Genomic DNA, 21,134 nt, shown 5'->3' on the forward strand with positions numbered 1-21,134 from the left:
GGCTCAAATGAAAAACGTAACGCAAATGAAACACTGAAAACTGTCACCAAAAAAGTCGGGAACCTCTGCAGCTAGCAGAATGACCAAGAAGGAAAATGCTACTTACCAGTATGCATCTGTTCTTGGCATGTAGAGCTGCAGAATTACATACTTGTGCATAGATCGCCATCTGGTGTTGGGCTCGGATGTTTGCAGTTTGTTGTGGTCTTGGAAGAAGTCTTTGTAGTCACGAGATACGGGACTCCTCCCTTGGACGATACTGCGCATGGGCATCCTCAGATTGTTTTTCGCCATGCAGGGTAATGATGGAGTTTGTAAGAAACAGAAAAGATGTCCATGTGTAATGTATCTAAGTAAGATAACACTGGAACAGATAGAGGCACCCGGAAGGCGGGTGGGCATATGTCATTCTGCAGCGTTACAACAGATGCATACTGGTAAGTAGCATTTTCCGTTCGAGGCATATGAGCTGCAGAATACATACTTGTGCATAGACTGTATAGCAGTGTTCTCCCCTAGCGGTGGTCACCTGTATCTGTTGCAGTGGACTGAAAAAGTGTTTTAAGAACAGCCTGGCCTACAGAAGCCTGTTTTGCCTGCAAATCTACACAGTAGTGTTTAGTGAAGGTGTGTGGCGTAGACCATGGTGCTGCCTTACAAATGTCATCTAAAGGAATGTTCCCTAAGAATGCCATGGAAGCCCCTTGTTTGCGTGTTGAGTGCGCTCTAGGAGGAATTTGTTCATGTGCATCTTGCTTTCTGGTAACATATATGAATATATTTGACTATCCAATTTTTGTTGTTGTTTTTTTTGGTTTTTCAAAATCTTTATTTTACACAAATCCAAAAGAGAATTTATTGAAAAGGCTGGCCACATCCACGACCAAATCCACAGCGAAACTGGAACTCTGTAGCAGCTCCAACACCAGCATCTGCCTTTTTGTCAGCACTAGGAGGAGCAGTAGTGCGTCTGTAAGTGTCTCTATCAGCCTCACCACGCTGAGACGTGCATGGCGCTCACCTTCAAGACCTTTGGGCCTTGGTCTGCCAGTCTCTGGGCGGCTTCTGCGCAGGGCAGCTGGTACAATTTCAGGGGGCAGATGCAGGAAGTCTCTTAGGTACTGGATGCCCTCATTGGTCAGATACCAGTAGAAATGCCTCCAGGCAAACTGCTCCTTCACGTAAACATGTGATTTTAGAGACTGCATGGCTTTCATGACATGTAGGTTGGGGACATTCTTGTCAGCCAGCTCCGGATGCTTGGGCATATGGACATCTTTCTCAGCCATCATCACTCCCTCCTTGAACAGGAGCTCATAGATAGAGATTCGGTTCTTCTTGGGCATCAACATCTCTGTGTCTGCTTGCAGGCCTGGAGCCGAAAAGGAAATCTATCCACCTGTCAATTCCAGCTTTGGAGATGGGGTTTCCTTTATAAGGTGTCGAGAAAGCTACAAACAGTTGGTTTGTTTTTCTAAAGGGTTTAGTTCTGTCAATGTAATAAAGTATAGCTCTTTTGACATCCAGTGTTTGAAGAGCTCTTTCTGCTACAGAGTCTGGTTTTGGGAAAAAAAACAGGCAATTCCACAGATTGATTAAGATGGAAAGCAGAAATTACCTTGGGAAGGAATTTTGGATTTGTTCTACGAACCACCTTATGATGCATTTGTAAGACTGGTTCTTGTATGGTTAAAGCCTGGATCTCACTTACTCTTCTGAGAGAGGCGATTGAGATTATAAAAGCTACTTTCCATGTAAGGAACTGCAATTCGCATTTGCATAGAGGTTCAAATGGAGGACCCATGAGCCTAGTAAGGACAATGTTTACATTCCACACTGGAGAGGGTGGGATTGTGGGTGGAATTATCCTTTTAAGGCCTTCCATGAACGCTTTGATAGCAGGTACTCTAAATAATGACAAATATTGTCCGTTTTGTAGGAAGCGGCAAGGGCCGCAAGATGTAGTCCTATGGATGTTTATGCTAGATTGCATCTTTGTAGATGCAGTAAATAGCAAATGATGTTTTGAATTGAAGCATCTAGTGGGTCAATTTTGTTGTTATTTCAGTAAATGACAAATCTTTTTCATTTGGCTGCATAGCAAGCTCTAGTAGTAGGGCGTCTAGCCGCCTTAAGAATGTTCATACAATCTGGTGGGAGGTTGAGGTAACCGAACACTAGGACTTCAGGAGTCAGATTGCCAGGTTCACTTGAGCTGGATCTGGATGCCTTATCTCTCCATGGTTCTGTGTGAGAAGCTTTGGGAAGAGCTGTCGTTTTTGGTGTGGAACTACTGAGAGTTCCAGGAGTGTTGTGAACCATGGTTGTCGGGCCCATGTTGGAGCAACCAGGATCATCTTGAGACTGTTTGAGCTTACGCACTACTAATGAGATGAGCGGGAGTGGCGGAAAAGCGTACGCAAATCTGCCTGACCATTTTATCCATATCGCATTGCCCTTGGACAATGTGTGTATACCTGGCGGCGAAGGTTGGGCATTTTGGGTTTGCGGCAAACAGATCTATATCTGGGTGGCCCCACATCTGAAAAAATGTATAAAGAACTTGAGGATGAAGTTCCCATTCGTGTATTTGCGGTGTCTTACGACTGAGCAGATCCACAATCTGATTGTGTACCCCTAGATGATGTTCTGCTAGAAGGTATATCCTTTGAGGGATGGCGCATCTCCATATATCTTGCGCTAGTTGAGAAAGCTTCAAAGAATGTGTTGTTCCTTGTTTTTGTATATAATACATTGCTGTCATAGTGTCTGAGTGGACAAGGACAGTTTTGTTGATAAGATGTGTTTGGAATGATTTTAACGCTAGAAAGATTGCCAGTAATTCGAGGTGATTGATGTGGAGCACTTTTTGTTGAGGGGTCCACCTGCCCTGAATTGTATGGTTTAAGAGATGGGCTCCCCAGCTGGTGAGTGATGCATCCGCTGTTAGCTCGATCTGTGGAACTGGGTCTAGGAACGGCCACCCTTTGGAAAGGTTGTGTGTGTTCCAGCACTGCAGAGAGCGATGTGGGCGGCTGTCCACCAACACCAGATCTGAAAGTTGACCTTGAGCCTGGTTACACTGACCTGCTGAGCATTCTTGTAAAGGGCGCATCTGAAGTCTTGCATGCGGTACTATCAAAATGCAAGAGACAATCATTCCCTTGAGTTGCATAAACATTTGAGCTGGTAGTGAGTGTTGGGGCTGAAATTTTGTTATGAGGGTTTGTATACTGGCTATCCTGACTGGATTTGGGTATGCAAGGGCTTTGGAAGTGTCTATTGTGGCCCCTAGATACTGATGTATGTGGGGCGGCTGGAGATGTGATTTGGTGAGGTTTATCATGAACCCCAAGTTGTGGAGCAGATGAATTGTTTGTTGAGTGTGAACACACCGACTGTATGACTTGGCTTTTATTAGCCAGACGTCCAGGTATGGAAACACATGAATTTGTTGTCTGCGCAAGTGGGCAGCTACTACCGCCAGACACTTTGTGAAGACTCTGGGTGCTGTGGTCACTCCGAATGGCAGGACCTTGAATTGATAGTGCTGACCGTCCACAACAAACCTTAAGATATTTACTGTGAGCAGGGTGTATAGGAATATGGAAGCAGGCGTCCTTGAGATCTAGAGTGGCAAGAAAGTTGCCTTGTTGGAGCAGTGGGAGGACCTGTTGAAGAGTGATCATGTGAAAATGATCTGATTGTATGTAGATATTGAGAGGTCTGAGGTCTAGTATTGGTCCGAGAGTACCATCCTTTTTGGGGATGAGAAAGTAAAGGGAGTAAACCCCTGTGCCTTGATGCTGGAAGGGAACTGGTTCTATTGCATGCTTATGAAAAAGTGAGAGAACTTCCTGATTGAGGAGTGTTAGATGTTCCTTGGACATTGTTTGGGCGGTATGGTTGGGGAGTTGTGGTAAGTTCCAGGCAGTAACCATACTGGATATTTTGTCTTAGCCACCTGTCTTTAGTGATGGAGGTCCAGACAGGTAGGAACTGTGATAGTCTTCCTCCGACCTGAGTGGAATGGTCTGGAGGGAGCGGAGGGAATTCATGGTTTGGTAGTAGGGGAGGTGCAGTTGCTGTTACCTCGACCTCTCCCCTTGTTATTGTTTCCCCTGTACCCTTCCCTTAAATATCCCTTGTTGAGGGATGTATGTGTAGGACTCTTGTAGGAGGAGGAGGCAGTGTCTGTGCTGATGTTTTTGGATACGCCCCTATAAAAGGAGCGACAAAAGGAACCTCATGGTATCGGAGACTGTAATACTCCCATAGATTTTGCAGTGTGTGTCTTTTTTCATTTCAGGTAGATGTTGAATAAGATCTTCTAGCTCATCGTAGTGAGCTCTGTCTTATCTGGCAAGCAATGCATGTGCATTAGCTATTCTCCAGTTATTGGCTGCTTGGGAGGCAACTTGTTTACATGATGCATCCAGCAGTTTAGACTCTTTGTCTGGGGGTGGAGCATCACCAGAGGTTTGGGAATTTTCTTGCATTGGAGACCACTAAAGAATCTATAGGGAGTTGTGCTTTAATGTAAATTGGGTCGTTAGGGGCCGGCTTATACTTTTTATCAATTCGAGGATTGCGAATCCTGGTCCTGACGGGGTCCCTAAATATGTCTGGTGCAAGTTCAAAGACACCTTTAAGCATGGGCAATCTATGTATTGTTTTTTGTGACTGAGCAAATGTGTCCAGTAGGAAGTCTTCCTCCATGGGGTCTGAATGTGTTTCAACGCCATGGTATTGCGCAGCCCTATTAATGAGCTCACTAAACCCTATATTGTCATCTGGGGGGGATGGCTTAGATGGGTATGGATCTGGATCAGGAAGGTCTGGAGGATCTGTGGGATCGTTGTAATCGTCCCATGTATCCTGTGGTGGAGTAGTGTCATCATCATCCGGGTCATGTAAGGTATCCTTAACATGTCCACCCCCATCCCCTAAATCCTCCTCATCCTCTGGTGGTAAGGATGAGTATGGAGAGTGTCTAGGAGAGTGTATAGGAGAGTTTATAGGGGACAAAGGTTTGGTAGGAAGAGTAGGAGAAGAGGGTCTTAGGGGTGAGGTTGCAAAGTTTCTCTCCTTCACAGGTACCTCAGGAGAGTGAGGTATCAGATTTCCTCTTCTTCGATGGGAGACTGACAATATGGCCTGTTTTAGGGTCCACATGTAATGTTTTTTGTTTTGGATTGACAGGATCTGGTCGAAACATTTCTTTCTGCTCGTTGTCCCCTTTTGGTGCGGATTTTTTCAGTTACGAACGCGATTTGGATTTAGTCTCTAGAGCCAGGGTTTTGTGCTCTTTTGGCTTCGAAGTCGGTGCAGAGTTTGAAATTTTCTTAGGATTTGAAGGTTTTCAGTGTTTGTTCGGTTCCGAGTCTTTCGGTGCCAAAGGGTTCAATACCAAGGCTTTTTTGGACATAACGGGAATAAGGAGTATCCCCGATTTCGGTACCGAAGGTGTTTTATGGGTACTGATATGCGGCTTGCTCGGTCCCAAGCTGCCGGAAGGCTTTTCCTTTGTTTTCGGAGCCGGGCCCGGAGGCGGGGCTTCTGAAGTTCTCTCTTGGTCTCGACTAAGGCCTTGAGGCGAAGGTTTGACCGGAGCCTTCTGTTTTTCGGGTGGGGAAGGGGCATTTGTACTCACTTGTTGACCTGGAGTGATGTAGTCATCGGAGTCATCTGCTTCGGAGACTATGTCGAGCTCCTCTGCCTCTAGAACGTCGGGCCTTCGTCGAAAATGTTGTCTGGCACCGGTGCAGCCTGTTGAACCATAACGTGTCGTCGAGCCCGGTGATCACTGATAGTCTTTTTAGATCGAAAAGAGGCGCAGGCTTGGCAATCCTTTTCCTCGTGTTCGGGCGAGAGGCAAAGGTTGCAGACCTTGTGGGGGTCACTGTGTGGAAATTTAGCTCCACACTGGGGGCATTTTTTAAATGGAGTCCTTTCCATTAGCCGACAGCCCGAACGGGGCCGATAGGCCCAGCGGCCCGCGTCGACGACAGGAATCTAGGATTTGGGAGTTAGGGCGTCAAAGGGTATGCGAACTAAACAATACCGTCGAGTGGTGATGGGTTGCGCGTCGAAAGGTTGGGAAACACGGTACCAAACCAGTGCGCAGCAAGTCACTTCCGAACCCGATGGCAGAAAAAAACAATCTGAGGATGGAGTTGATGCCCATGCGCAGTATCGCCCAAGGGAGGAGTCACCTATCTCGTGACTACAAAGACTTCTTCCAAGACAACAACAAACTGCAAACATCCGAGCCCAACACCAGATGGTGATCTATGCACAAGTACGTATTCTGTAGCTCATATGCCTCGAACAACCACTTATCAAATAAACCTCTGCACTAATCAAAGTACCATCCAGGACATACCAGATGAAACATATCAAAACTCAGTCATGTAGATACCCCTCTACACACGACCGAAAACCAGACTTAAGCTTACAAAAGTAACTCTAGTGGACTTATCAATTGTACCATCTCTGATGAGTCTTATAACCAGATCAGCCTTTTCATCGAACAAATGGACACCAAACGGCATCTCTTTTAGGCCCTCTTGCTCAGGTTTCGAAAACCCAGACGGACACAGCCATGCATGCCTGCGCAGACCAACTGTCTGAGCTACAGATCTACCCACAGAATCAGTGGTGTCCATATCACATTTGATGGTGAACCTCGCCGCCTCCTGGCCATCTTGCACTACCTGTAATAGCTCATTTCTGGCTTCCTCTGGCAGAGAAAGTAGCCTCAGTGCCATAGGGTCCCATAAAGCATGAGAAAATCTACCCATATCAAATGTAGTGTTTAAAGACCTCAAAGCTGAGCTTACAGAAGAAAATATATTCCTCCCACAACTTTCTAACCATCTGGATTCCTTGCCGGATGGAACCAAGGGAAGGAAATTAGGGTCTGAAAAATCTGTAGCAGCTTGAATCACCAGCCGTTTAGTAGTGGGATGTCCCAGGGCCAGTCAACTGGAGCTCCCTTCGCAGGTTTTGCCTAAGCTCCCAACAGTTCAAACAGAGACTCATTCAAAGAGAGCACTTGCTTCACTCCCATTTCACCTTGATGAAGAATATTCACCAAAGTATCTGTGGAGAACTCCACCATGGAAAACTGCCAATCTGACACAATAGCTGCCCTTTTCAGTATTTCAGCCAAAGAAGAACTTTCCTACTTTGCATACCAGGTGGAGAAAGTAAATCTGAAACTGGAGGACTCTAATCCACTAACCTCCCCCAATTCAGTTAGCCAATTTTCCTGCACCTGCTGTATCCTGCTCGAGGAGAAGTAGTCTTCAGAGTCCAGCCAAAGCCAAGAGACTCCAAGTGTCAGTGAGTTGCCCTCATGTTCACAGGACTAAGACACACGAGCTGAGGATCCTGCTGGGTCAAGTTGGTAGCCAAAGTCTCCAACCTGCAACCATGCAGCACCAAGGACGAGGACCAGATGCACAAACTTGCACCAGAGTTCGCTTAGTCCGGGAGTGTCATCAGAGTGCAGCTGGGAGTTATCATACAGTACGGATGAACCTGTGACCCTGATACTGGCCGACTAGTGGTCCAATGCTGACTGGACGTCGAGGGACATTGACCATCCACCCAGGACCACCTCACTCCCTTTGTGGACCAAGGTGTAGTGGCAGCAAGACCTCTGTCGACAGCATCGCATCCGCAGAATCCTTTGAGCATTTCCATCAACCTTCATCCCAAGCATTAGGAGGACTTCCATGGAAAAGCCCTGCCAAGGATAAAAGTGCCTGGAGCGGACTGAAGACTGCTTCACTTGATATAACTGTTTGAGGACCTTTCTGGTCCCCTTGAATGGCTCCCCACTGGAGTTGGTCGCCCAGAGTGACTCCAAGCGGCGGCATTCCAACTAGCCCAGGCATTTTGGTGCAAAGGTTTTTAAGTGTCAAATTTGTTAAATTTGCCATTGCTAGTTCGCGGTCGAGTGAAATAAGTAACCTGATTTACTATACCTTGGAAATTCTATTTTGCCAGAACCCTCCGGTGAATCTTTTTCATTGTAGTGTCTAAAAATACAGGCTATTTTTTTTAAACTGGTGTTGGATTTCTTTGGTTTGGTCGATTTCTTTTTCAATTGTTCTGGTGTTGTTTAAATGATTTACACTTGTTCCTTTGTGTAATCCCTGCTGCATAGAGCCACTGCTACCCAGGATTGAGCTGAAAGTATGACATACTAAACCTACTGGCCCTAAAGGGGTTGGAAAGTGCATTACACGGGAAGGTGGTACAACTACACCATATAAAGCACCCCATTTCCTCACAATTACATTTATGTATTTAAAGTTTGTTTTCTGCTCCAGACAAAACCTTTCCCCAGTCCTTGAAATGGGAATATTTGCACCATCTGGCCACCCTAGCATGTCTTAAAATGGATTATTTCAACAATCAACATTTGAAGGTGTCAAATTAACTTTAATAAAGTGTCTGTTACAGCGTTGCACAATGTGGGCGGCAATTCTGGTCAACATGACCTAGAAACCAAGTCTACAAATTATGCAGCAGATTGTGGATTATGCTGCTTCAGCACCAAATTTATGTTCACCAATAAAACACTGCAGCTGTACAAATTTGTTTTTCACCTTCCTTTTGTATGGGTTAACATCAAAAGGCGGTGGGATGCACACCGGTGTACTCCTCATTTTTCCAAGCTTAATTTCTTCAAAACTATGGAGGCATGCATGCTTGATTCGCGCTCCCTCCAATCGCGCGCACAACATAACAGAACACATAGGAACCTCTTTTGGTGCCAATTCAAGCTGCACAGCCAAGCCACTGAATGAATCCAATCAATCAAATCATTTTTCTTTTTCTTGTTTGTCCATATTTTTCTCAATTTCTTTATCACCAAGTTTTTTTCAATTATTTCAAAAGAGGTTCCTATGTGTTGGGTTTTGTATGGGTTACCCAAAGCATACACAGGTAAAACTACCTCTGGTAAACATACAGTAAATGGCAAAGAGGAATAACACATTGAGTGATAAGGTGTTTCAGGTCAGGGACTGCATCAAACTAATTGCACCAAAGTATTTGTTATACTTGGAGAAAAAGTAGCTTACAAGATAATCACTGCCTTTTGAAACACAAGAGACAGAAAGGCACTGAAAATATAGAATATGCTTGCTTAAAGAAAAGATCAATTATAAAATTAAGATTTAGCAAGATAGGGTGGATCATGTATTTGAACTTCATACAAGGGACATACCACAAGATCTTCCTGGTCCTCTCGATTCCCAGCTAGACCATATGTAGGTATCTCTCCCAGTGTCCTGCAGAATTCTGAGGTCGCATTGAAGACAATAGCTCCTTTCTTTTCTGGGTCATCATCATCTTCTCTTCCCTTAGAGGCCTCCAGCTTCTTCACCATATCAACAACCTACCACACAAACCGATCATTTCAACACCGGAGTAAAATCTAACATTATAATCTGATACAGGTGGAGGAAGAAGTGTGAACCTTCTCTATTCTATTGGTCCTATTCTGCAATACAAACCTGTGTCTTAACCTCTGGAGGCAATTACTTTAAAAAATGGCATCCTTGGCACTAGACTGACGAATCAGAATGCAACGGACGTGGGTGCTTGCGTCGAGGCGCAGCAGCCTCCTTCCACTGGCCAACCGAGTGTACCGAGGTAGTGGGCTTGTACAGCAAGCCCTATATAGCACTCGGTGCTTGGCTTTTTGTGAGTGAGGGGTGGGGATTGCTATGTGGGATCTGGTCGTGCATTGTCGATACTATCCATGTATGTTGTGTCATTGCGGTATGTTGGTATGGTATGGTACTGCTTATTATTGATTTTCACAGGTAATCTCATCAGTTTGCAGAATATGTCATGGTCTCTGGTTGGTTTTGCATAAAAATTAATAAAAAAACATTTTTTTTTAAATGGCATCCATCCTTGCAGGCCATCAATATTTTTGTTGTTGCAAGTTGAGCCTAGTGAACTCCTCTATTCTTCAGATCATGCACCATCCTGTAAAGGGCACTTAATTTCTAAAGCTTGGCTCTCCCCAAAGTAGGAGTTCATCTATCAATCTCTAAATCTAGTTATAGTGGCCATAGTCCGCATTTGGCGAGTCCTTCGTCCCTTCAACATTACTCTGCAATGAGACTATCCTCAAAATATTAAGGGGCTACAGACCCTAATTTAGAAAACATCGACAAACCTGAAACGATTATTTCCAATCTGGAACAGCAAATCCTTGAATATCAGGACTGAGGTGAAGTAGCAGGTTTGTGTGCTTCTAGTACTTGGATAGTTTGAGACTGTAGTCCAGGAACATGCAGTATAGGCTTCAATAAGGCCTCTAGTAATGCTGCTGGTGGTGCTGTTTTTAAGAGTCAATTGGAAAGGCTTAGAAATACTGTAGGTTTAGACTGAGGTATATGCAGAGCTCCTTGCTGTACCACAACTGCAATGGATGCCTGCATCCCACGTGGGCTAACTCACCTTCTCACCACTGTCCTTGAGCTGCTGCAGTTGCTTCAGTTTCCTGCCTTTCTCCAGCTGTTTCTGAAGTTCCAGTTCAGCCTCGTCCTCTTCGATGTGCACAGGAGAGTCTGGTGATTTCCCTTCCTCTATGAAAAATCAAAATAAGAAGCTTCATGAACAATGCCAAGAATCACACAGATTACCAGATCTTAAATACATCTGGACTGCTAAAAAGTATCACAATGCAAGCACTTGTTTTAAATGCTCAGCCACTTGTAGCATGTTGTAAGAAAGTGGCTCTGTATATACTGTTCCAAAATAGGCACAGAGTCCACAGTCCCCAGAGGTTTGGCACAGGCTAAAGTTAGATATAATCTTACTCTCTAAAGTGGTAGCTTGGTCGAGCAGTAAGGCAGTATCAGAGGACAGTGTAAAGCATTTGTTGCACACACTCAGTCAGCAAATGGTCTCACACACTCAAGAACTGAACTCTAGGCCAATGGTGTTGTATAAAAATATATGGTTGTTTTATTTTAGAACCAACAATAGATTTCAAAATATACTTTCTCTGAATGAGAGGCTTTAGATAAATACTTTCAATGTGCAATAGGCTTTTGAATGCAATAGACACAGTTGTTGCAATAGGCAACACAATTTCAAACACTACAATACATTGAGCTCAGTGGGAATTTCAATTTAAATGCAATTTGTTACTTTTAAGGATTACTTTTCTAACTACAGGACTGGATCCTGGATTCATTCCTGGGACATTTCCTGCAAACAATTGAGTAAAAGCGTTTTGGTTACAGTAGTGATTTTAAGCATTATTTTGGGATTTTAAAAGTTGACACAAACTTTTTCTCATAGAATCACCAATGTTATCCTATGGGAGGAATTTCACTTAGCAGGTAAGTGGGGTTATTGTTACTTTCTCTAACTCAGTGTTGGATCCTGGATCCAGCACTGGTGCATCACCTGTAAACAGTTGAACGAATGTGTTTTGGTTATACAGGAGATTTTTAACAAATAGTTGTAAGTTTGCAAAATCGACACTTAGAAACTTTTTCAGCAAAAAAACAGGCAATGTAATCCTACAGGTAAAGTATGTTCTCGTTACTTTTGTAATCCAGTGCTGGGCTCCTAGGTTCAGCACTGGGACATCTATCTAAAACAGGTAAGTAATTACGTTTTCCCAGTTGGTGCGATTTTTAAAGAATATTTGAAGTTTGCAAAAATCGACACGTCGAAGAAATTTCACAGAAAAACAGTCAATGGTTTCCTATGGAAGAAAATTAGGTTAGCGGTAAGTATGGTTGTAATTAGTTTTCAGGGTCAGTGCTGGGCACCAAGATCCAGCACTGGGATCTCTCCTGATAGCAGGTGAGTTTTTTTAGTTTTCGTTACTCGGTTGATTTTAGGTGAATATTTTTAAGTTTAGAAACTCCACAATTAGAAGAATTTCCAAGTGAAACCAGTCAATGTTACCCTATTGAAGAAAAGAGAGCTATAGGCTTTTGGGTAAGTACTCGACTGGCAGAGTTAAGGTTCTGGGCATAGACTCCGGGGTCTCCCAGGGTCAGGTCAGTACAGTTGTTACACCCTCAGCGGCACAGTGGCAGCCGGGTGCAGAGTGAGTTAGGCCCAATGTTATCCTATGAGAGGCAGGGGGCCCTTGGTTGGTGGCTGCTGGCTGGCAGGTCACGCGGCTGTGGGAGCTGGGCTCCTGGTCACTTGCTCAGGGCAAACGGGGAGTAGAGTATAGATTGCACTGCCAGGGGCACTCGGGCGGCTGGGTGCAGGGTGCTTTTGAGCCGTCGGGCGCTCAATGGATTGCAATGGAGAAGCTCAAAAACGAACAAAGGCTGCAAGCTCGGGGACGAAGTTTCTTCAGGTGTGACCACTACTTCGAGAGGTAAGTTGGGTAGTTGGAGGATAGGTAGGCACCCAGGAGTTGGGCACAGGGGGCCGCAGGGCGCCAGGGTGTCTTTTGGTGTCGGGAAATCTTACCCTCTGCTGGTCGCAGTTGGAGGGGTCACTGGTTCTGAGGCTGCAGGCGTCGTCAGGAGCGTCGAGGTGGGTCCTTGGGTGCTGGATTCGGGGTCACATTTGCCGGGGGGACGTCCTCGGGGTCTTTGTCCACTCCAGCACAGGCCAGGCTTGGCGGGTGCAGAGTGTGCAGGGTTCGCGGTTCCTGGCTGATGCCAGGGGTCAGTTACTTGCTTTGAGCAGTACCACTGTTCGCGGGAGTCCTAGTCGCAAGGTAGCCAGGTCCTCAGGGGTTTGTGATGTTGCTGGCCACTGGAGATGCCGGGGTTTAGCAGAAGCAGGTTCGAGGGTCGACAGGCCGGTAGGGCTGGGGCCCAAAGCAGTTGGTGTCTTCCTCTTGTTAGCAGCTGCACGGCAGGTCTTCTTGATCTTCTTTGCTGTTTCGCAATCTGGATCTAAGGAAGGAAGGTGCAGGGTGCCCCTAAATACTAAATTTAGGGGCGTTACAGGTAGGTAAAGGGCAGGGACCACTGGGTCCCTGCCCTGGGGTGGGTACACCCCCTATCCTGCCACACTCCTGTGGGAGGGGGGCAGTAGCCTAGTCCTGATTGGGCAGGGCTTCCCATCTTCAAGATGGCGAGAGCCCGGAGATGTGCTTCACCTCGCCTCCCCCACCTGAGGGGTGGGGTTGGCAGAGGATGTCACACCCCCTGTCCTTCCTTGGGGTTTCCGGCCAGTCTTCCCGCCAGAGTGGGGGTCAGAACCGGTAGGGGCCGGTTGCCGAGTACAGCAAGTGGCCTGGAGAAGCTCACAAAGGCGGTATGCCTTTGAAGCTTCCCCTGCCCATCCTGGGGGAGGAGACCTAGCACCTTGCCCAGGATGTGCATTGTTGCAGGCCCAGGAGAGCGGATGGCTCTCTACCCAGCGGTTCAGCAACATGTCTGCTGTGTGGCAGCCTAGGCAGCCCCTCAGACAAGATGTGGATTGTAGGTTAGGTTCAGGGGGCATCTCTAAGATGCCCTCTGTCGTGCATTGTACATTAAATCCCACACTGGCATCAGTGCGGGTTTAATGTGCTGAGAAGTTTGATACCAAACTTCTCAGTCTTCAGTGTAGCCATCATGGTGCAGTGGAGTTTGCGTTGACGATCTCCCAGCACCATATACTCTTAAATGGCAGCACTGCACTTGCAGTACCCAGGGATGGACCAGGGTACTGTAGGGGCACAGGGCTCATGCACCTGTACCCACACCACTGGCATAGGGCACCTCGCTAGAGGGGTGGCAGATGTATGCCAGGGCAGTGTGTGTTGTGGGCATGGCACACAGGGATGTGTGCCATGTTGACTCTGTTTTGTTCTGTACCCAGATACTCAGCCTGCAAGGGCAGTGTGTGTGTGTCAGGGTACAGGGCCTCTAAGGGTGGCACAATAAGTGCTGCAGCCCTTAGGGGCCTTCCCTGGTCACAGGGGCTGACATGTGGCCAGAGTTTGACATTTTGGGTTTAGGTTTCAGCACAGTTTTAGGGAAGGAACATATGTTCTGGGTACCTGATTGGCAGGAGCCCAGGGCACACTCAGTCAAAGTACATTCAGCAATTCAGCAAAAGGTGGGGGCATACTGTGCAAGAAAGATGGCACTTTCCCACACGTCTGCTCAAATAATTTGCTATTCTGGACTTTAAAGTCCTGCATTTAGACTTGAAGCGGGAGGAGACAGAATGACTAGCATAAAACCAAAGTATAACAGGACAGGAGATAAATAGACAAGGACTTGGTGAACAGTTCAATAATTGAAAGTAAGCAGCAAGAGACTAATTTCAAACTAACACATTAACAAGCATTTACAATGCAATAGGTCTCGCATTGACATGAGTTTGAGCTATTGGCATTGCAAATAACAATGCCTTTTATTTTTTTGTTTTCTTTTTAAAAACATAAATAAAAGGCATTGTAATTTACAATGCCAATAGCTTAGACTCGCGTAACTGCGAGACCTATTGCATTGCAATGCTTGTTACAAAAGTTGGCGAGGTTTATGGCAGCCAATCCACGTGCTAGATGACATACCTGGAAGGTCGAAGGTTGCCAGGTGAGAGCGTAGAGGAGTCAGAGCATATATCGCAGTCTTCCTGTAGCAAGGTGATAACGTTTGATGTGGAGATCTTGGTAGATTTCTATGGGAAAGGGGGGCCCATGGTCATCACCAATGGTCTTTGAAGCCACTTCCTCATGCATTGTGCGAAGTCTAGGATGACACTTACGGTTTCCTGGTGACCCATTGGGGGCAATTGCTGCACCTTAGGCTGAGACCACTGCACCACCTGCAGTGGTAAACAAGACCCTATAGAAATGTTCAGCCACTAGAGATAGGGCCCCGTCCTGTTGCCTTCCTGGACATGAACAAAATGGCAGCCAGTGCACTAGATCTGGGACTGGGCAGACTCCCCTCACCACCACCCTATACTATATCTCCTAATGGTCTTCTATCACCCCCCCCAACCTCTGGTGCCCCCCCCACTCCATTTTCCCCCTCAGGTGTTCTATCACTACCTCTTCTTTCCCCTCTGGTGTTCTCTACCCCCACCCCACCCCAAACATTTCTTTCCCACGTGGGGTTGTGATGCTCCATCAGTTGTATCCCCATTCCCCTCTGGTAAGCTATCAACCCCCTTACTCTCAACTTCTGTGTAGTATTTTCCATCTACCTTTCGTCTCCTGTCAACTCCGCCCCCCCCCGTTCTAGCACCACACGGTACTCCACCACCAATACCCCTCTCGCTTTAAGTGTTCCGATGCCCCCCGCCCCATCACTGAGGCTCCACCGCATTTTGCAGTATCTAAATTTGAGGAGCGACCCCTTTCACACCTTGTGTGTTTGATAACGTCCCCAGCTTGGCTGTTCGTTCACACTTCACCACAAATAGTGAGCTTTGGCCCTATCACCTCACTCCCCAACTTAATTCTGGATGTTCTATCAATATTGTGGCTACACTAATCGCTCTTCAACTCCTATGCCCTGTGTGGCACTGCTCCATCATCACCTAATTAGGTGTCCCATCACACCCACCCCTTGTTCGCTGCGCTCCAGGAACCCCAACCGGGTTGTGACTCCCCCGAGCACATTCGGCTCTCCTATCCAACCAGACTCCTACCTCGCTCCCGTCGCACATGGCTTTTAGCTGGGCTCGCAATGTTCCGGCCCAGACTCAATGTCTTCCGCAGGCTCACGGTAAGGCTTGGGCCTCAGTCGCTTTCAGGATTGGCTGTTATTAGCGCAGTGCCTATCGGAGGTCTGCCAAGCCAGAGGACGCAAGAGAGCTAACCCAACGCTGCAGACTTGGAAGGCTATCCACAGCTCATAGAGAATGGTCATAGAGTATTGAGTACGAGATTGTCATCGGAGCATAGAGCGTTGTGGACTGTCACCTTCCGGGCCATAGAAATGGAATGTAAAGATAGAAAAGAGACCGCAGCTTTCAACAGAGAACTAGAATGGTAGCTCAATGGTGTAGTTCCTGATTTTAAAGAAGAATCCTTCATTTGATTTCTAGCTGTTGTCGGCGTACCAAGTTAGTTGTGAAGAAAACTGTGTTTGTTTATACTGCTGCCCTTGTACACGTAAGTTCTTCCACAACTTATTATTCATAATCATTGAAAAAGAGTTTAAAGTATTATAAATGGTATGGTATTCTACTACGGGTACAGGCTATTGCCGAAATAAGAAGAGAAATTATGTTACCCTCTACTCCCATGCGCTCGCCAGGCAGCCTATGGTGCTTACTTTTGGCTTTTTCGCCCGTCCGACTTGGACGAGCTTGCCTGCTTTCCTTTTAAAGTCAAAGCTTTCTTATCTTTATGGGGCCATGTGTTTGGCCCCGTAAAGATAAGAAACCTTTTACTTCAGAAGGAAAGCAGGCGAGGCCGGCCAAGTGGGGCGGCAGAAAAAGCCGAGCGAAAACGTCACCAACAGCTCTTTCCCAATGGCTGGCCGCCGTTTAGCATAAACGGTGACGCCAGCCAATGTGAAAGAGGGGCGGGGCTTAAAGCCCTTTACTGAAAAATCCCCAAAACGTTAAGTCTCGCCAGCGAGACTGCGCATGTGCGCAGCCTACGCTAGCGAGACCTAAAAACAAATCCAAATAACTTTTTTAGCTTACTATGGCCTACACATTTAGCTATGCTCCACAAGTGTAATTGTTTTGTTGATGTACAATAGCAGCATTTCATCTATTTCTAACTACCCACCTTTTTGCTAAAACAGAACATGAGGCAAAAGGTAAGGCAGTGCTAAATCTGGCACCTAATTTAGTGAAGCGTTTGGTTGAGATTACATCTCAGATATTTTGGCTCTAGTCTACAACCAAGACACATTGAGGATCTGGAGGTATGGCTCACTGGTGTATTAAGGACATCTGTATCCAAGCAAGGGAGGAGTGGAGGAGGATAGGGGAGAGAGGAAAAGCACCTCTCTAAAAAGCTGTGCTGTGGGCGTATTTCAATCAAGCCATTAATCAGTAGATTTCTAGAGCGCTTCTTGTCACCTGTGAGGGTACCCAGGCACTGGCAGGGTCTAGTTGATTAGCCGAATAGCCAGGACTTCAGGGACTTTCGGAACTCTGGACCAGATGGGGAGGTCCATAGATGAAAGGATAGCTCATTCCATGTCATTGCTGCTAGGTAGGGAGGAGTGACCCCTCTGCATCTGCTACGTCGGATGCGGGGGTGAGGGTTAGAGAAAGGGGCGCACAGGTGTCTAGTAGGCTGATGGAAGTTCAGGCAGTGGTTTCAGTAGGCGGGTTCCCAGCTACCACTTTAAGAGCTTTCTATGGTTATCAAAGACCACTAAAATCACATTCAGGGTTGCCATGATTAGCGCAAGGTGCATCACTTAGATAAGTGTGCATCATATACTAAGCCAGCCTCCTACAGTGTGTATTTGCAAATGTCTTGTACTCCTCTGTGTTAAGCCTAAGGCTGTTCGACTACACTGGACCCTAACAGAGCACATTAGGATTGCATAGCAAGGCCTGTCCACTCAAAAGGGAACCCCTGGACTCTTTCAATGGTATATCAGATTTTGATATATCACAAAAAGAGCCATCTTCCTACAGCCCCTGTACACCAAGGGATACCTGGACTCTGCACAGTGCACCTCATTTTGGTACACTATACAAAAGACAGCTTCCTACAGTGCCCATGAAGGTCAATGGGAGAACTAAAGAGGTTTGGAGCCCTCGGCTGCCGGGGGAGTGGTGGACTGACCCAACCTCTGGCTTCCTAACTCACAGCAGCTGTGGTGTACTACGTCCTCAGCCAGCCTGGAGGCTGGCCAACCAGCAGGCCATAGTAGCTGCGCTACTAAAGACGTGGCTGGAAGCCCCTTCCGTGGCAACAAAAGGCAAACTGGGGTTGGGGAGGGGCCATGCCAAGGCCCAAGGACCTGGCTGTAGTTCTACTATCCTTGAAGCACTTCAGCGCTGAGTCTGCTTTGTCTTTAAAGAGACAGGAACCATCAAAGAACATCCATAAGCTACGGTTGGACATCTGCAGAAAAGTCAGTTCTTAGCCAGGCGGGGCACTGGAAGGCCACCGACAAAGAAGCTGCTCTACCCAGTGAGTCAGTCGTGTCCAGCACACATTGTGCCTGGAAGAGTATGGCCCAGGCCTCCACCGGGACCATGGGCAGCACCTGCGCAACTGAATCCCACTGGGCACGGGAGTAACAGTACAAAAGGCACATGGTGTTCACAGTCTGCAGTCAGGCTGGTGAACTGGAGGTTGAGACTTGGACAGCCAAGCTCTCCAGGGTAGAGTGTTGTGTGAGGAAGTTGGGGTCTCCTGGGGCAGTGCAGAGTGGCCGCGATGGGCAATAGTTCTGCTCACAGGAGACCCTGTGCAGGGTTTGGACAAAGTCCCTAGCAGGACGTCCGTGAGAGCCTTATTAAATGGGAAAAGATGTTCTGAGGGGGTTACTCCCGGCTGAAGCACCACCGTCAAGAATTAAGTCTTGACTACCCCTGAGGGTAGCCTAAGGTCTAGTACCTTGGCTGCCCTTCTCACCACTATAGCAAATGAAGCACCCTTGTCAGGAGCCACAGTAGGAGAGAGCATGCCAGTACCTGGAGAAGTGGCCAGTCCACCAGCATCTTCCAATTCCTCACACCAGTCCAAGCCGGGGTCTAGGTGCTGGTATTCTTCAGGGTCCAGCGACTTATCCCAATCCTCCCAGCCCATAAGAATAGGGAATAGGGAGATCGGAGCCTGGAAGGCATACCTCCAGTTGGCCTCGAACGACACCACTTCCGGCTCTGAGCCGGAGTCAGGGATGTAAATGGGGAAAGCGGCAGGAGCATCTGCATCAGGACCAGTGCAGGCTGCAGAGACATGACCAGCACCTGTCCCGATTCATCCGTGGACCCAAGGGGCCCAACTTGAGCTGGGGCTGGAACCACCAACGGAAAAGCAGTGGGGGCCCCTTCCGAACCCATGGGGCCTAAACACATGCCAGCGGGAACAGGCCACTCAAGTATGAGGTGCATGGCCTCAGAACTCATGCAGTTCGGCGGGTGTTGCACCGTCTCCCGGAAACTTGGGGAGGCACGAAGCTGGCACAGGCACAGCCTCAATGGAAGAGCCAGACCGCAAATGACTATGAGTACTTTGGGTAGACTGCACGGCAGTTAACGAAGGACTTTGCGTTGTGGTCGCACTCAAGGCACCAGAGGCAAACAAAGTGCAGGTCCATCCCAACATCTGTGGAGACAGGCACCGCAGGGCTTGAAGTTATCCTTCCTAGAGGACATCCTGTCACACGAGGACAAAAATCTCAGAAAGACTTCGACAAAAAGTCTAAAAAGATTGGTCAAAAACTGACTGGGGGTAGCGCCCTCCAGATCTACGCTGACAGAGAGAAAAGAACTGACGTCAGCACGCTGGGGTGGCGCCAATATAGGCACAGCACGTCACTTCTGGTGCAAACCAGACCATGCAGTGTCAAACACCACCACAAACAGGCGTGCAGAGGTACTGCTCACAAAATATTTCCGGAACCAGTCTGTGGATAATATTAAGGAAAGGAATCTGCGGCTAGAAGTCTCTATATCATTGCTGCAATGATCTGTATTGATTAATGTTATTAATTATGCAAACAATAATATGTCCAATATTTAATTCACCATGCCTCTTGCCCACCAGCCTTGCAGGAGTATTTCCATTTTGTAGTATCTGTAAATAGATATTTTAAGAATATACAATTGAGCTGGAATAAGAGTGCATTAGTTTACCACTAGTTGTAGGAAGAGATCAGTTTACCCTAATTGGGCTTCAGCCCAACTGAAATCATTAGGAAGGCTTATGGAATCACTATACAAAACTTTAACACAATATTGATTAGACTGCTGACCTACGTTTTGGTAACAAATTTCCAAAGGCATGTGCAATAATGAGGAGTGGTTGCATTAAAAACGGAGAATAATTCAAACTGACAAATAACTTAAGAATCAATGAATTCTTGAAAAAACTATTTTATATAATGAAATCAAATAAATTTAGCTGTATAAGACTGGAGTACAGTTATCTGTGTGGAAATATGCATGCATGCTTGTGATTTTAATGTTATATGAATTTAAACTGAAATATTTACTAGATGTGAGAAGACTATTGTTTGATATATGACTTGTGAACCACTACAGTTCTTCCACACTCCTGATGGTCTATCCAAAAAACAGAGTGCTAGAATGCAACCCTATGATAAAAGAACCTTAGTGATTGAACAAAAAATCCAGAAATCCCCGCGAGGACAGAAGCCAAAAATGTTCATCCCCTTTAAAAGTAAGAACACGGGCTAAAGACAACCCAATAGAGGCAACATGTACATAGGATGGTCTGGTTCAAAACACTGCAAATTAAGGCAATGGAGGTCCCCTTCTTCAGGGCTGCAGCACAACTATCTGCTAAAACAGGCAGCTCCCTGAAAACCCAGTGAAGAAACATCAACCAAGTGTGTTGTTCTCAATCCACATTGAAAGGCATGGAGGTGCCCTAGAAATGACCAATTACTGCATCTGGTATTAGAAAAAAAAAGCCATAACTGTAAACAGCAGCCTGAGGCCAGGTGCAAGAAGCTTCCAAATGTTTTTCGTTTCAGCAATGAGCAAAATGTTCTCATGTCACTGCCGCTGTGGTCAATTACACATGACACTAAAGTACTTTTAAGCCTAATAAACATATCATTTAGAATCTTGGCTGTCCAGTATAGGAGGAAGAATTAACACTTGGGTTATCAGGAATGCTTACCATCGTCACTGATATCCATTTTTTCTACCCGCCGGTCATCAGATTGAGGAAATAAATCTGGGTATTCAGCCCCAATTTCATAGTACTCGCCCTCTTCTAACTCTTCTTCAGGCTCTGAACGCCATAAGCCTCGGCCACGTATTCTGTAAAGAAAAGATACTGATTTTTATGAACTTTCTCCCACCTAGACTGTGAATAGGAGGACACAAAATAATGAATAATATTGATCTATTTATACATAGAAAACATCTTCCACGCATACCCTTTCACAAATATGAGAAAGTCTGGGAAGCAATTTAAGGAAAAGGTAACTTACCCAGTAAGCATCTGTTAGCGGCTTGTGGTGCTGTAGATTCACATGCTGTGTATAATCCTGCCA

At 46.5% G+C, this 21,134-nt stretch overlaps 1 protein-coding gene and 1 pseudogene across 1 annotated transcript in view; both read right to left on the reverse strand.

Moving 5' to 3' along the window:
- SART1 (spliceosome associated factor 1, recruiter of U4/U6.U5 tri-snRNP) overlaps positions 1–21,134 on the reverse strand; it is a 698,390-nt gene that overhangs the window by 227,868 nt on the left and 449,388 nt on the right. The window contains exons 11-13 of the mRNA XM_085625869.1: positions 20,756–20,898; positions 10,492–10,619; positions 9,245–9,415 (exon numbers count right to left, since the gene is read on the reverse strand). Coding sequence (XP_085481995.1) covers positions 9,245–9,415; positions 10,492–10,619; positions 20,756–20,898 — 442 coding nt within the window. The remainder of the gene's footprint in view (positions 1–9,244; positions 9,416–10,491; positions 10,620–20,755; positions 20,899–21,134) is intronic.
- LOC146798560 (small ribosomal subunit protein eS10 pseudogene) lies at positions 856–1,384 on the reverse strand (annotated as a pseudogene).

This window comes from Triturus cristatus, chromosome 9, assembly GCF_964204655.1.
Source record: "Triturus cristatus chromosome 9, aTriCri1.1, whole genome shotgun sequence".
Lineage (NCBI taxonomy): Eukaryota > Metazoa > Chordata > Amphibia > Caudata > Salamandridae > Triturus > Triturus cristatus.